Source organism: Falco peregrinus, chromosome 9, assembly GCF_023634155.1.
Source record: "Falco peregrinus isolate bFalPer1 chromosome 9, bFalPer1.pri, whole genome shotgun sequence".
Classification (NCBI taxonomy): Eukaryota; Metazoa; Chordata; class Aves; order Falconiformes; family Falconidae; genus Falco; species Falco peregrinus.
In genome coordinates this window covers 37,588,142-37,603,756 of record NC_073729.1, presented here as the reverse complement: position 1 = coordinate 37,603,756, position 15,615 = coordinate 37,588,142, and the positions used below count along the sequence as shown (strand labels likewise).

Sequence of the window (15,615 nt, the reverse complement as noted above, 5' to 3'; positions counted from 1 at the left end):
GCCACCGGGGCTTCAGGGTGCCCCTGGGGCATACCGAGCACTCGCCCCCCTGTAGCCACATGCTGCAGGTGAGGTGACCAGAGGTGACACGGGGAGAAATAAAGGTGCTGTTCTGCTGGAAGGAGCTGCGCTGAGTCCCTGCTGGGGAAGTGGGCTGGGCCAGGGCCCCTCTGCACCAGGCTGGCAGCAGGTGGGCGGCACCATGGGGGGGTCACTGTGCGGGTGGCACCTGCACAAAGTGGGGGTCACTGCACGGGTGGTGCCTGCACAGCAGGGGGGTCACTGTGTGAGTGCTGCCTGCACGATGGGGGTCACCACGGGGATGGCACCTGCACAACGCTCCCGCGGGGCACCCGCCGGCACTGACACGGGTCACACCTGGCCACGGGTGGCCCCCAGGCGAGCGGTGTGCTGGGGCGGCACCCGGATGGTGGGGTGACACGTCTGCGGCCAGTGACGCTGCGGGCGGCCGGTGTCAGTGAGAAGGCGGCGCCTGGGCACGGCCCTGCCGCAACGGGACGGGTGTGGGCACGCGGTTGGCAGCGACCCTCGCCGCGCAGCGGGTGCGGGTGGCCTGTGGGGGCGCAGCGGTGGCGGCGGCCCGTACCGGTACCCGCAGGCACGTGGCGGCGGGCGGTGCCCCGGCACGTGCTGTGCCGCAGCGCCCGGGCCTCCCGTGCGGCTGCTCCCTCCCGCGTTCCCCCTCACTGCGGCGGCCCCTCCCGGCCGGCGGCGGCGCTGTGCCCGCCCGGCGCGGCCGGGGCCGCTCTACCCGCGCACTTCCGCCTGCCCGCCGCCGGAAGCGGACGTGCCGCGTGCGTCCGGCCGAGGCTGCGGCGCCCATTGCAGCGCGGCCCGTCCCCGCTGTGCTGCCCGGCTATGGCTGTCCGCGCCAGCTTCGAGAACAACAACGAGCTGGGCTGCTTCGCCAAGCTCACCAACGCCTACTGCTTGGTGGCCATCGGCGGCTCCGAGAACTTCTACAGGTGAGGAGGCCCCGCGGGCCCGGCCGGCCCCGCCGCCCCGCCGCCGCGCCCTGACCGCGCCCTCTCTTTGCAGCGTCTTCGAGGGGGAGCTCTTCGGGACCATCCCGGTGGTGCACGCCTCCATCGCCGGCTGCCGCATCATCGGCAGGATGTGTGTGGGTAGGTGCCGGCCGGCCGGGCCCCGGGGCAGGGGCTGGGGCCCCGGCGCTGCTGTGCGGACAGCGGATCGCCGCCTGGCGGGGGCGGCGCCCCTCGGCCGCGGAGGCCTTGGGGTCAGGCGTGGGGGGAGGGCGAGCTGAGAAGGGAAAAGCCCAAACGTGCCCGGTGACGGCGCTGGGGTAGTGGACATGTGTGCCACTCGGGGCCCGAGGACACCTGTAAGTCGCTCTGGGGAGCGGGGCGAGGGGCCGGAGCCGTTGGGGTTGGCGGCTCAGTGCCAGCGCTGGCGGGGCAGGGCCCGAGAGGGGCCAGGCGTTAGCAAATGTGAAAGGCAGAGAAAAGTCTTTAGTCGGTCTCTGGCCAGTGCGACCCTGTTCTGGCAGACAAACCTCTTGCCTGAGCTTTGTTCTTGTCAAAATCTTTGTCCGTGCCATCTTCCTGCTTTGCCGCAGTAAAGTAGTACAAACGGGCAGCATCGGGGGGTGCTGTGGGGTAATCGGCATCTGCAGGGAAATTTCTAGTCAAAGTGTTTCATTGAGAACCAACCTTTAGTTCTGTTGGAAAAGGGAAGTGGTTAAAGTTAGTGCCATTCACCCGTTTCTACTGTGAGATAAGTATGCTTCGTCCTGGTGTTCCTTACCTGTGGCGCAGGGTTTTAAATGGTAACGTTATTTCTCTTGGGCTGAGCTTGGGGCTTGGGAGGAGCAGATAGGGCAAGGACAATTCAAGCCTTTGTTTTATAAACATCAGGAAAGTGGGAAGCCTCGTGGAAATATTATTTTTTTCTTTTCTGTCTTTGTCATTATAGGAAACAGGCACGGACTGTTGGTGCCAAGCAGTACGACAGACCAAGAGCTTCAACATATCCGCAATAGTCTTCCAGATTCTGTGCGAATTCAGCGAGTAGAAGAGCGGCTCTCAGCGCTGGGCAATGTCACTACCTGCAATGATTATGTAGCTCTTGTACATCCAGATCTTGACAGGGTATATGGCTGTATAAAGCTTTTAAATTCATGCTGGATGCATGGGAAATGATTGCCAAGCTGCAGTTTGGGTTTATGGTTGTTGAGGATTTCTGTATGTAGCACAGGAATCAGAAGAGCTGTATTAACAGCTGAGCTAATGTCACTTAGGAGGCTGTGCTGCCTTGTGTTTCCTTTCTTTTCAAGACAGACGTCTCAAAATGGGATTTTGGACTTCTGACTTGGTTTCACTTCATCTGCCTCTTTTTCTGTATTGGTGGATATGGATCCTGCCCTAAGTAGAGCGTGTGCCCTCTTGTTCAGCGTGCTGTAGTGAATGCCCTTTTGTAGAAGAGGAGGAGTGGGTTGTGGAAGTATATTGTCAGGTGCCATTTGCTTTGTGTATGTAAAATTGAATGAATGAAAGTGAGTATGCATGTGTGTAGTAAGGAGACCATAAAGAAGAGTTTAGTCAGGACTACAGCAGTAATTATAAGCTACTGCTGAGCTTGCTGAAATTTGTAATAGTTGAAAGAGGCCATGGATGCGATGGTGGTGCGTGCTTACAGAGGGGTGATAGAAAACTAGAAGGTTCTTGTATGGAAGTTTATAATAAGGCCAGAGGAGACAAAGCTGCTGCTGCTTTATGTTTGAGAACTGATATCTTAATAGCACTAGAGAGAGGGGTGTGGTGTGGTGAAGGTCCTTACAGTGCTTGCTTTCGGTTTGTGCTAAAGGTGATGAAGAAGTGGGACTTTGTGTTAGGAGTACAAAGGTTAAAAAAAAAAAGGGGGTGTGGATCTCTGCAGCATATTAGGTTTTAAATAAGTATAAAAGGTAAGGCAAGATGGCCAAAGAGGGAGAAAACAAAAGAATTCACAGTGCGAACCTGGAGGGGAAGGATTTTTTGAGAGTTATGCAGAAGGATAAGACAGTTTTGTCCCAGTGGCCTGGGACAAGAGAGGACTGGTTCACAGGGAATGCCCAGAGAACAGGCGTTGACACAACTGATGTGCTGCCAGCATCCTCCAGAAAGAGGGGACAAGAGCATTTCTCAGTAAAGGCGTGGTGTTGTGGTTAGTTATAGTGGCCCAGCTCAGTACACACAGGTAACTGGAAACATCTGGAGTATAGATGCTGAGTAAGTGATTGGATTGCAATGGATTGTGAGAGTGTGGGCAGGCTTTCAAAGGGGAGGATCCCAGCTGAAGGTTGCATGCAGCAATAGCTTGACTTTGGATTCTGTGATACTGTTTTGCTGAGGATTTTATTCTCTCCTTGCAGGAGACAGAAGAGATTTTGGCAGACGTACTGAAGGTTGAAGTTTTCAGACAAACAGTGGCAGATCAGGTGCTAGTAGGAAGTTACTGTGTTTTTAGTAACCAAGGAGGAATTGTGCACCCTAAAACCTCAGTTGATGATCAGGATGAACTGTCTTCATTGCTCCAGGTCCCACTTGTGGTAAGGCGTTTGTGTTTTCTCTTGCCACTCCCTCCTAACCCAGTTCAGTTTTAATGTTTCTGTATCTTGGGGGCTCCTGGATACTGTTCCCTATGCGGAGCTATTCCAAGTGGGAGGTGAAGAGAAGACTTGAACAGGGCAAGTCTTCTGAGACATTCAGACTGAGAAAAGACAGGGAAAACAAGTTGCTTAGTGCCTTTAGTTTGCTTCTGAAACGTTGCTCTGCTGGGATTATGCAAATTGCGCCCATTGCTTCATACAGAATGTGTGTTGTCTGTGGTTTGGCCAAAGGCAGTGTTTAAAAAAATTAAGCCATAAAATCCTGTGCCTGCTCAGTTGGATTTGTGAGTTTCACAATTGCTGTGCCTTTATGCTTGCTATTTGTTAGATTTTATTTCACTGAATGTCATGCAATTTTCTCTCAAGAGATTAAGTGCTGTCCATTAATCTTTTTATCTGAAATCTTTATAACTTTGTTGATGGCCAAAGCCTTAATCTTTTCAGGAGCGTGAGTTTAGGCACTCCACTAAAGACTTGTAATAAGGAGACGTAATGAAACGTGCTGCTGTCAGCATACCCTGTTAACTCTGCCTGCTTTATTTTTTTGGCTAGGCTGGAACAGTGAACCGTGGCAGCGAGGTCATTGCAGCAGGAATGGTTGTAAATGACTGGTGTGCCTTCTGCGGGCTGGACACAACCAGCACTGAGCTCTCTGTCATCGAGAGTATCTTCAGGCTGAATGAAGCTCAGCCAAGTACCATTGCTACCAACATGAGAGATTCCTTGATTGACAGGTAAGGAGGACCCAGGTCTGTGTGTGATCATGATCAAAGCAGGCAAGATTTTACTATAAAGCTAGCTATTCTCACATCTGATTTTTTTTTTTATTGTTTTTTTTTCTAGTATTTGATTTTTTTACTTCCTCTTTGGGTAACTGACAATTGCCTTGTTGCAGAAGAGTTTGTTTCCTTGTAACTAATGAGCCTTCTTAGACCTGTTACACCTTTTGTAAGAAATAGTATCCATTTCAACTTTCAGATACATTTTTTTTAATCTAACTGTTCAGTGCTTAGCTATGACATGAATGGAGCTTTTATAAACAAATTTTGTTTTAAAAGTTAAGATGCCAGTGGCTTTGCTTGGCATTGTGGCCTATGATTGTTTTAACCCATAAAATTATTTCAGATGCCTGCTGCAACCATTTCTGGAGCCACGAAGACTTAGGAGCTTGTCTGCTGCTGCTTTAAATCTTTTTTTCAAACTTTGTTGTCAAGGCTTTGTCCAAGTTGCCTTTTAATGGGAGGTGGTTTTTCTTGTGTCGTGCCTGGAGAGTGGTAGTGATATAGGACCTTCCCCATTCATTAATGTATACAAACAAGGTTTAGGCATACATACAGATGAATGTCAAATGCAAACATTTGGGTTTTCATCTGATTACAACTCTTAAATCATTGCTGTGGTGCTAGAGGTGTGTTCTTGAGCTACTTAGGCCATTGTAGCTTAGTGGCTGTGTTCTCAGTTATTGTGAGAATGTATGGGAATGGTTTATGGCATAAGAAAAGACTAAGGAATTCCTTGAATGAAGAACCCTTTGAAAGAGTTCTCTGTTGCCCCTTTACAGTCCTTGTATAAAGGCTGGATGTCTGTGAACATAACAGAGCCATAATTAATCTTGCTCTGAGCTTTTGATAACTACCTAGGCCAGGCTGAGTGTACATTTTGCCTTTGCCAGCTTGACAAGTCTGTTCTCATGGCTGGCTGCTGGCCGGTCTGCTTCCCTCTTTTCAGTCTTGTGTTCTAGGAAGGGAAATTACTACTGGGCCTTTGTAATTGGAGGTTGAGAACTGACTGCTGGTGTTTTGAAATGCCTTCTCTGGCACTTGTCTGCTAAATCTCCTTTCTCTTTTGTCTTTTTAGCTTGACATGAGCAGTGTTGGTTCCTGCAATCCAGAAAGCTCCTAAGGAGTGAAGTGTCCTTTGGAAAGCTGCACTTTGGATTACAGACATCTAGACCTTCTGGTATTGTTTCTGCAGGCGTAGCCCAAGGAAGAGGCTACAAAACCAACTTTTTGTAGTGTTTTGTAAACTAAGTATTATTGCAAAAACTGATAAATAACGTACATAAATTACAAATAAGGAATGCTCTCTATCCCTTTGCTGACACTTTCCAGTTCTTCAGCTGTGCTTTCTCGTTTTGTGATGCTGACTGAGCCCCTCAGATAAGCCCACAATATTTACTCCTGTATATAATACTCTTGAGTATTGATCACTAGAGATTATTTTGCCTTAAATAATGCATTGGTGTCTGCTGCACAGCAGTCTGTTTCAGCACATACATGTCACTGATCTCTTTTCCTGCTCTTGCTAAAGAGCGATGTTTCTCATGTTGGTAGACTTAAGAGCCTCTTGTCTGTCCAATACCAAAACCATAGTAGTTTACTTGCAACAAAATAATTCAGAAGCCATCACCTGCTCTCTTGCCCTGACTGGCAGCTGTTCCCACAGGGCCAATGATTTTGAGTGATCAGCCCTGATTAAACCTGGAGTTTCTCAAAGCTGGTCCAGGAGCTTCTAACAGCAAAAATGTGTGACTGTCTGTGGAACAGACATTTGGTCTGTTGCCTGCAGATGCCTGGTGCCATGTGTGCTGCTTCGGAGGCACCCGCAAGAGAGCACCCTGCATGCTCTTGCCAGTGGGCTTTCATCTGTTCTATAGGAGTTAGCCACCTACCCTGGGAAACTCTTAGCAAATCGAAAAAGATGTAAACCACCTCATCTTGAGTTATTTTGGAGACATGTTAAGTCACACGGTTCTAACCAGTTACTCCATTCAGTCAGATGTTATAGATTTGGGAGCTTGCCAGTTAGGAGCTCTGCCCTTGCCAGGGAGTGATGGTGGTGAAAAGGACCTATAGGTACTGCTTTCAGGTAGAAGAGAGTCATTTCATTCTAAACAGAGCTGTTGCTCGCTGATCTCTTACTTCACTTGCTTTACTTCCGCTTGCCTGTTAACGGTGTCCTGAAGGCACAGAAATGTCTCCATTTCCCATCTTAAGGGTATGTGGAAGCTCCTCGCTTGCTTCCAAAGAGCTGCATTGCTCAGCTGGGTTCTCTTGAGGAATGCTGTCCTGAAGGCAGTGTGGGCAGAGCTCTTTTTTGGCCCTGGTGCTTCAGGCTTTGCAGAAAATTAAGTAAACTTCCTTTTTTGTTTTACTGCCTGGATGTTTACGGAAGGTTTTGTAAGTTTTGGTTGATTATGGGTTGCTCCTTAATAAAGATTGCCACAGAATCTTCTCTGATCATAGCAGTCCTGCCGTCTGGGCTGTCTGCAATGGTAACCGAGCCAGGGGCTGCCATTTCCAGGCTGCTTGCCTTCCCTCTGCCATTCCGGGAAGCCTGTAAGCAGCTCATAGCTCCTTGCTGCTACAGCTAACAATTCTTGGTGTTTGTGGTGCCTTTGATAGGGTGGACTGCCTTTCTAGACAATGACTCCAGGTCTCCTCCTCTTGGCATATCTCAGGATTGAGAGTGAGAAGCTGTTTTCCTTTGGCTGCCTTGCAGGGCTCTGTTCTCTGTTCTTGTTCTATAAATGGCAAACGGTCTGACTTCTGCTATTGGTGTTAGCATGTCATCAAGCGTGGAATGGGTAAGGCTGAAGTTTTTCCCTGCAACTTCTGTAACTCGTTTTTCACTCCAGTTGATGGGCAGGAATCCTGGTTTGTGTTGGTGATCTTGATGTGTGTTATGTGGTAAATAGTGCTTAGAGGTAAACAAGAAAAATAATCCACACTCTGTGTAATCCAGATTTTTAAGTAAGAAAGATACTGGTACAGTGTTGGGGTTGTGGTATGACGAAGAGGGTTGGACACAGAGAGAAGAGGGCATTGCTAACTGGTGCGTGACCTTTTACAAAAGTCGCATTGAAGCTTGGGAACTGAAAGGTGGCAAAGATGATAGTCATTCTAAACAGGGGTTTGTGGGAATTTTGAACTAGTAAGAGGGACCTATGTACAAGGAAAACAGAAACTGTAATAAAGAATTAGTAGAAACATGGATACATGATATCATGAGAGAGTATAAACTTGGTGTTTTAATGGTGTCATGTCTTACAAGTCCACAGGGGTGTGGAGAAGGTCTGTTGTAACACTGTTTGTATGTGTGAAAGGCATTTGGCAGGTTTTTGTGCCAAAGGCTTTTAAGGACTGTGGGTTGAGTGATCCCATGGAATGAGAGGGAAGCCCTTTACATGCTTGAGGATGGGGGAACAAGAGTAAAAGGTTAAATTTTACAGGAGTTTCACAGGGAGCAATGCTGGGAGCCACGACGTTCAGTGTTCTTGTGTTCTGTTTTGGAAAGGCGGTGGATTCGTGCAGGGAAGTTTGTCTGTACTAACTTATTCCGACTAGTAAGGATGAGGACAGACTGATGGGTCGATAGAACGGTAATTTCAGTCTGGCTGAATGTGAAATGAAGCATTCATTGACTGACCCTTTTGATGGGCTTTTCTCAAAGGCAGCGATCTGCAGTGGCGATGCCAAAAGGAGGTGTTGAGGAACAGTCAGTAAAATCAAGCTGTATGTCCCCAGTGCTGGGTATCACTCCTGCGGGTTCTGGGGATTCTTAAAAATGGAATTGCTGACCTGTGTGGCCGTGGGTTACGCCCATGGCTATAGACCGCCTTTGCTGTTGGGCAGTGGGAGGTAACGTGTGAATTCAGGTGTTACGAAGGGTTGCAGGAATGATGTGAGGAACTGTAGCTGATTCCAGCTGTGCTGGACACGGAAGTCTGATACTGTGAGAAAGGTTTGAGCCTTGTGAGGAACCTGGCAGGATGGAGAAGAGTTGTCCTGAGGTTTTGAGGGAGGAATGAACGTCTTGCAACTGCAGGTTCAGTGGAGAAGTCATAGCGTGTGTAGCTTTGGCTGCCATCGTGGGCTTTAATGTCCAAAACCTTTTGTCAGGATCCTGCACAGAGGTTTTTAAAAACCCGAGTCCTCGTGAATGGGAGATGGGAGATCCCCCTGAGGTTTGATGACTAATTGTGAGTTAGGAACAACTAATCCCTCCTACAGTGGAGGACCACCTCTGTTCTGACTGTAGCGATTGTGTGTCCCAGCACATTCCTAATGTACCTGGAAAAATGAGCATGCTTTACTGGTGATGAAATCATTCAAAGTAGTCAGAAACTGGAGGGGGGGAAAAAAGGCTGTTGAGTGCAGTGTGGTAGGCAGCTTGCCTGGGGGCTGCTGCGGCTCTGCTGGAGGTAAAGGTGCGCCAGGACTCCCCTGGCTGCAGGGTGGGATGTATGCCCAGGAGCGCACCTGGAAGAGCCTTTTGGTGGTGGGGTTAGAGCTGAGTGAGCAGTGCGGTCCCTGCTCCCCCGGTCCCTGCTCCCCATGGGGGCAATATGGCCTGGTGCTGCATTTCTGGACAGGAATGGGAACGCAACCGCCTGGCCCTGGGGTGCTCCAGCGAGCTGATGCTCTGCTGGTCACGTGCTGGTTTTAGCGTAATACCAAATCCCAGCAAAGAGCTTGGGTGTGGGAATACGAAGGAGTTATCCCTTACGTGAATACTGATGCCTGTGCCAGACTCAGGTCACCCCAGGACTGCGCAGGTGCTGATCTTTATCAGAGAGATGGCAGCAGCGTGAGTGCAGCTGTACTGGGGGAAGTGGGTCAACTGGGCGCCTTCCTGCCCCCGAGTCAGCACTTGTGACTGCAGAACGCTGCTTCTTGGCCCCTTAAACACCTACACAAATAGCTCATGGTGCTGGAAGGCTCAAATACCTAGCATCTGCACTGGGAGCTGGTCATGAAGCAGCTAGAAAAGGCACCCAGGTGTTCCTCTGGTTCTTTGAAGCAGCAGTTCTCTGCGGAAGGCTGACTTTAGGCAGCAGGGGCAGGCGGTGTGCCCTGGGGCAGCAGGTGCCTGGCCCCGCAAATGGCTCAGCTTGCTGCGGGCACAGGCAGCTTCTTACTCAGGACAGGGTTTTGAACAGAGCAAAAATCTACCTTTGGGCAGGAGGAAAAAATAGAAACAAAACCAGACATTTCTGTAGGTTGTAAATTTTTAATTTTTTTTAATGATGGCTGTTGGAAGTTGCTCAAAGGTTTGGGCTGTCACAGTCCCAGAAGAGATGGCAGCGTACAATGAGTTCGATGTGCCATGTGGCTGTGGCGTTTGTAGTCTGCATTCTACCACATATATAGTACACATAGCAATGTACGGAGTAGCATGTGGAGGGGTGTGTGTCTAATTAGTAGCTCCGATTTCATTTGGTCCTTTGCACTCCTTCACCCATCATGAGATGTTATCATGTATTCTTCACTAAAATTCAAAGTTTTGCATCTACTAGCTTCTCACTTATTTTGTAATATGTGTGTAATATCTTTATGTTTAAACACAAACAGCTTGGCTATGGAAATCAATTATGGAGGACAAAATACAGTTGGGGACCACGTGTTATGCAGTGCTAGTGGGCTTTGCTAGAAATGTCTATTTGTCTATCCGGCTTCACATAGCAATATTGGAGCACTATTTAGAAATCCAGAGTGCTAACAAGCTTTCTGCTTCTTTGTTCCTCATCATTGTAATTAGGAATATTTTTAGCATGTTTTTCATCCTTGGGGTTTTTTTTCATAGCTGACATTATAAAGCTGTACTTTTTCTATACTAACTGGACATTCTGTGAATTGCACTTCCATTGCACTGAATAAAATTCAGTTATAGGCAGAGGGCTTACACTAATCACCTATTCCTTACCGTGAGCGTGCAAAGCAGTTCATATGCCTACATGAATGGCACTTCTGTACAGGGCTGGACTTCACCATTGCATTGCAAGAAACTCTTCTTCCACTCTTAACGTGGCAGAAATATCAGCATCAACAACAAAATGCACTAAGTTTGGGATTAGGACATAACATCCTAAACCGTTCACAACTGTAAGAGGGATAAGCAGAAGCTACTGTTGTAGGAAGAGAGCTGTGAGAAGTTACTAGCCAGAAGTTCAGATATTTATCTAGCCTTTACCTGATTTTTATGTCTCTGTCAAATGCAGCTAGTGATGAACTCATTCTACTGCGTGGCATGCTTCCTTTGGTCTTTGCCAAATATTTGCCTGTGAAGAAGTGAGCAAAACCAAAAGAACTTCGAAGGCATACAATGTTTATAACATCTACAGGGATTGGATTTAGTTTTATAAACAGGCCTAATTCTTACTGTATCTTGACTATTTCAGCAAAATATAAGGACGATCTCACTCCAAACAAACATTTCCATTCTTCTGAAACCCAACATATAAATTCCACGATCTAATTATACATGCCACATAACAACAATTCATCTTTTCTCAGCATCTTAACGGGGGCAGAGTGCAGTCTACGTCTGTACGTATTTCTCAGTATATTGGTTCATTGTTTCTTGCTGACGGGAGCTTAACACAATGTATGATATTTAAATACTTCTTTTCATGAATGGCTCCCAAAACAAAAACATGTATTCCCATGATGGTATTTTAGATCCAATTACTTTGCCTTCAGATTGTCCCAATCTAGGGCTTGATGTTGCTGGGTTAACACTATGGTGTCTGGTTTGGTGCTTCTTGGGCTTCTGCTCTGCACTCATTTACCTCTTTGAGTGCTTAGTGGTTCCTCATGCACTGTGCTGAGTGGCAGCGTTGATTAGTTATGAATGTACAAAACATCTGACCAGCAGGTATTGGAAAATTGTATCCAGGTAATTCCCTGGATTTTGTAATAAACTAAGAAGATCTTTTAGAATGGTTCAGCATCAGAATGTCTTCTGCTTACGATACTGAATTGTTCCTGTTCATAGGTTTCATGATCATAATTCATTTATGAGACAGCTATTAAAAAAATGGTTCTGTTCAGAGGTGGTTTAGCTACACTGGAGAATGCTGGGTTTAACAGGGTGCAGGGAACTGAAGGAAGTTTCCCAGGTCAGTTGAAACCTGTCTTGAAGACTGAGGTTAGAGTGAGCCTGTGGAGGATGGCACACCAAGACTGACACGTGACTTGAGGCAGTAAGAAGGAAAGAGGCTCCACACTGCAAGGCTGCCTGTATTTTTTCCAGTTTTCCTGCTTCTTTCAGTCCCAGGCTGTCCAAAACTTGTAGGTCACTGAAGTAGTTTGGTAGGCTTCTGAATGCATTTGTTTTCTTTTTTTTTTGTCCATAGTCCTCATCAGATCAATGAGTTGAGGTGTGCAGCGGGCTGTGTCATACCCATTCCTGGACAGGTCTTTTGTAATACACAACATTCTGCTGCACCTCTTTGTTTTTAAACTGGAAGATCGTGTATACCAAGACAAGGATACACAGAGACAAAATGCAAGGGATCACAACTGCGATCGCATTTACAGTGCTAGGCACATCGTTTATTGTCACCATAATATCCACATCGTCGTGGGGGAGGCGTCTGTCTTTGCTTCGTTCAACATCCTTCTGGTTACAGCCCATCCAGTCTTTGAGGATTGACCTGGGGTAGCCTGGCTCCACACTCAGCCTCTGGTTATCGAACTTCCAATACTCCTTCCCTTTATAAAAGTAGGTATAAACTAGGAGACAAAATAGAGAATATTTTCTCACCACACCATTTCCAACTTGATAAGCTGTGCTTGTGTGAGGATGTGCAGAGAGCCTGAGAGGCTGGCGGTGGGAGCTGCCTGGGCCAACAAAAATTCATCCAGGGCATCCTAAAACCATGGAAAAGTGAAGGTGGATTTGGAGCTAGGATTTAAAGGAGAAGCTGTAACCCTGGCTTGTCACTGCAGTGTTGTTGGTTCTTTCCCCAACTGGAAGAAGAGGAAGAAATCTTCAAATCGGAGAAAGAAATGTGCTGGAAGGAGCCTCTGGTGGTCCAACCCCCGGCTCAGAGCATGGCTGCCTTCAAAGTACGTCAGGCAGGCTGGAGCCTGTAACAGTGAGCTAGCTACAGGCAGGGAGCTACAAGGAAAATAAGTTTCAGCATCCTTGCAATCAGGGCCTGGGAAAACCTGGGTAGGGGCTTCTGTGGCATCAAACCCAGAAAAAGTCCCCTTGTTCCCCCTCCCAGAGCTGGCATTATGATAATGTGGTCTAGCAGCTGAGGAGGTACCTGGGCTGGGCTGAGGGTCAGGAAGGATCTCACGGCCGGGTGTGACCCTAGGACTTCTGAGCCTTGATTCCTATCTCAGGAAATAAACCACCCCACATCCCACCACCCGACTGCCAAGGCAGACAAGCCATTACCGGTCTGGTGGGTGTAACAACTGCAGATACATACAGCCTTCTTTGCTGATGAAAGCTCCCTGCGGAGCCTTGGGGATTCCTCTCCACACAGTGATGGGCTTTGGGTATCCTGGATCTGTTGCTCTCTTGTCCTCGTTGTACCTCCAGTACCTGTCGCCTTTGAAGAAGTAGGTTTTGCCCACCGGCTCCCAACGCAGAGCCGTGTCGATGCCTTCCCGGGGCAGACAGCTTCCCAGGTCCACCAGACTGTGTGGGTAGCCCGGCTCTGCTGTCACTTCTTTAAAAACCCAGTATTTATCTCCTAGAGATGAACAGGGACACACAAAGAACAAACAATTTGCCTCAGTAGTAGTTAAATCAATATAAACATAAAATAGCCACAATGAACCACAGCATGCGGAGGGCTTCCAGGCTTTACTGTATTACATGGAAGAGCTGCTCCTCCATTTTAAACCTGAAACCTCCCCATTTCATTTGCTGCTCCTCAGCTTTTGTTTTGGAAGAGATGTTAAACAACCCTGTCCCATCTGCCTCCTCCAGGCCAGCTGTGATTTCAAAGGCTTCTCTCCTACCCCGTCTCTGGCAGCCCTCGCCCAGGCCCAGGCGTTCCTTGCAGGAGCTCAGCCCATAGTTCTCAGTCCTTTCTGTTGCCTTTCCCTGAGCCTTCTCAGGTTCTAATACAGTTTATCAAGCTGAGGGACCGAAGCTGCAGACATGAATTCAGAAGACCAGGAACAATGTGTGTGGATGCCTGCTGAAGCTTTCCAGCTGCCCCTCCGTGCTCACGGTGCTGTCAGGTTAGAGGATCCTGCCCAGCCACTGGCACAGCGCAGGGAGCGCACGTGGGGCCCAGCATCGGGTGGGAATTTTGTCTCTTTAGGAGACACTTGTCCAGAAAGGTGGTTTGGGAGAGCCCTGTACCTGGAGAGGCCCTAATGCCCTGCTGAAACGTATTCAAGGAGTAGGCAGGAGACAGTAGGCAGTACTTCCCGGGGAAATGGGAGCTATTTCTTGTTACCACATGGAAGCCAACTTCCACTGATCAATATTAGCTTTACACAGACACTTCCTGGCAAGGCCAGCGCACATCAAACTATGTTTTAAGCATTAGCGGCTGCCTGAAGGAAAAGGACAAGGATGCAGCATAACTCTTTTCACTATCTCATGCCATAAAAGAGGAGCGCAGTGTGAGGCAGGTGGGGTAGGCTGGCACGGAAAGGTACTGTACCTTTGAAGAAAACGAATTTTCCATCAGACCGCTCATAGGCCGCGTCGATCTTTGCAGGGAGGCCTTTCCAGAACTGCTCAATTTGCATGGGATATCCCTCCTGCACTCGGTTGTTGCGCAGACGCCAGAACCAGCGATCCTGAGAAAACCAGAAGCATCTTCAGACTGACTGTTTTTATCTTGCAGTCAAATCAGGCTGGGTGCCCAGCAGCAAGCATTACTAACCCCTGCCTAGGCCCCATAACCATTAAAGAAGTCCTGGTTCAGATGACAGCTCCAACGCAGCCCAACACTGTCTCCAGTGAGGGAAGCGCTTCGTGGGGAAGATGGCAGCCAAGAGGGCGAGAAGTTGATTGCTGGCACTGTGAAAAAGGCTGGAAAGGAGAGGAAAAAGGAGCAGGGGGAAGCAAGTCCACAGTTACATGCGTTACGAACTCATCTGCGAGTGACGTCTCTGTGTGTCTCGTCACCAAGGTGTCACACTTGTGCTGGTACAACTGGTGCTCAGCTGTCAGACCCCAAGAGAGCCACACAACCTTAACGGTACCTGGTGACTGTGTGAAGCACACAGCGTCCAAAGGCACTATGGAATATCCCTTTAGATACAAGATCATTAGTTAACGCCATAGCGGATGCTCATGGATGAGTAAGAGCAGGACAGAGCCTGTGAGACTTCTCCCTGGTACTGTCCCAGCCTTCAACTATTTTCAGTTCAGGCATTTTCTGCCACTGATGTGGTTTGTCCATTTAATGACCTTCAGTATAATCCCTCTCCACATTCACACCCACTGGGCAGAGTGAAAGCCGCAGGTATTGTGGGATGGGACCATGGATTTCCATATTCAAGGCACTCTAATGCAGGTTATGAGCAAAGCCTCTCACTCCTCCCCGGCTGCACAAGCAAGGTCGGCTGAAAGGCCCCAACAGCTCCTGGTGGGCCGAGTGTGCCCAAAGCCCAGGATTCGAGCGTGCCACCTCCGGAGGTGAGGAGCCGTACCCCCTGGTTAGGCACTGCTGTTGCTTTCTGGCTTTACAGAGGGCTCCTCTCTGAGCCTGATGGTGCCTGAATTCTCTCTCCACTAGTGCGTCCAGTTCACATTTTGGTCCACTGGCTGCCTGGATATTTTGTGAATCCCATCAGCACTGTTTCCAAATATTACAGAGTCGATCTGCTTATATTTCCTTCTAATATTGCTCTCCCGTCAGCCTCAGAGGAACAGAGCTATTTCACAGACATTGCAAATCTCACTGTCTTATACTTCTATTAATTTTTTCCAGCAATAAAACCAAAGACAGACTCATGAGTAAGCAGGAATTCTTAGTACCTTGAAAACAAACATTTCTCCTCTAAAGAGAGCAACGGTGTTGAAGTTGCCATCACAGATGTTTGGTTTTGTGCCAGGAGGAGATGGCCTATCACCCAGAGGAGGACTGGGAGGTCTTGGCTGTCTCTCATGTTTTCTTTCCGAAGTGGAGTGAATTCTGCGAACAGGAAGAGTCGGTAAAGGCCTGGTTGGCTCCAGGGGCTCCACAGGAGGACCTAGAAGTGAAAAGAAAAATGTATAGCAAA

General features: G+C 48.4%; 2 protein-coding genes across 2 annotated transcripts in view; one reads left to right on the top strand and one right to left on the bottom strand.

Moving 5' to 3' along the window:
- The first annotated feature begins 798 nt into the window (after positions 1–798).
- Positions 799–10,303, top strand: EIF6 (eukaryotic translation initiation factor 6). The gene is made up of 6 exons (XM_055813316.1): positions 799–986; positions 1,060–1,145; positions 1,954–2,129; positions 3,392–3,568; positions 4,181–4,362; positions 5,486–10,303. The coding sequence occupies exons 1-6, from the start codon at positions 880–882 to the stop codon at positions 5,493–5,495; spliced, it is 738 nt and encodes a 245-aa protein (XP_055669291.1). The 5' UTR covers positions 799–879; the 3' UTR covers positions 5,496–10,303.
- A 1,439-nt stretch (positions 10,304–11,742) lies between these two features.
- The window catches only part of MMP24 (matrix metallopeptidase 24), a 38,622-nt gene continuing 34,749 nt past the window's right edge, over positions 11,743–15,615 (bottom strand). The window contains exons 6-9 of the mRNA XM_055813315.1: positions 15,371–15,585; positions 14,046–14,184; positions 12,852–13,118; positions 11,743–12,144 (exon numbers count right to left, since the gene is read on the bottom strand). Coding sequence (XP_055669290.1) covers positions 11,807–12,144; positions 12,852–13,118; positions 14,046–14,184; positions 15,371–15,585 — 959 coding nt within the window. The 3' untranslated portion in view covers positions 11,743–11,806. The remainder of the gene's footprint in view (positions 12,145–12,851; positions 13,119–14,045; positions 14,185–15,370; positions 15,586–15,615) is intronic.

Bases quoted from the DNA above. Each gene is read 5' to 3' on its own strand.
- EIF6 (XM_055813316.1), top strand. From the start codon at position 880: ATGGCTGTCCGCGCCAGCTTCGAGAACAACAACGAGCTGGGCTGCTTC. The intron at 2,130-3,391 runs GTATATGGCTGT...CTCTCCTTGCAG, and splicing joins TACATCCAGATCTTGACAGG to GAGACAGAAGAGATTTTGGC. The intron at 3,569-4,180 runs GTAAGGCGTTTG...TTTTTTGGCTAG, and splicing joins TGCTCCAGGTCCCACTTGTG to GCTGGAACAGTGAACCGTGG.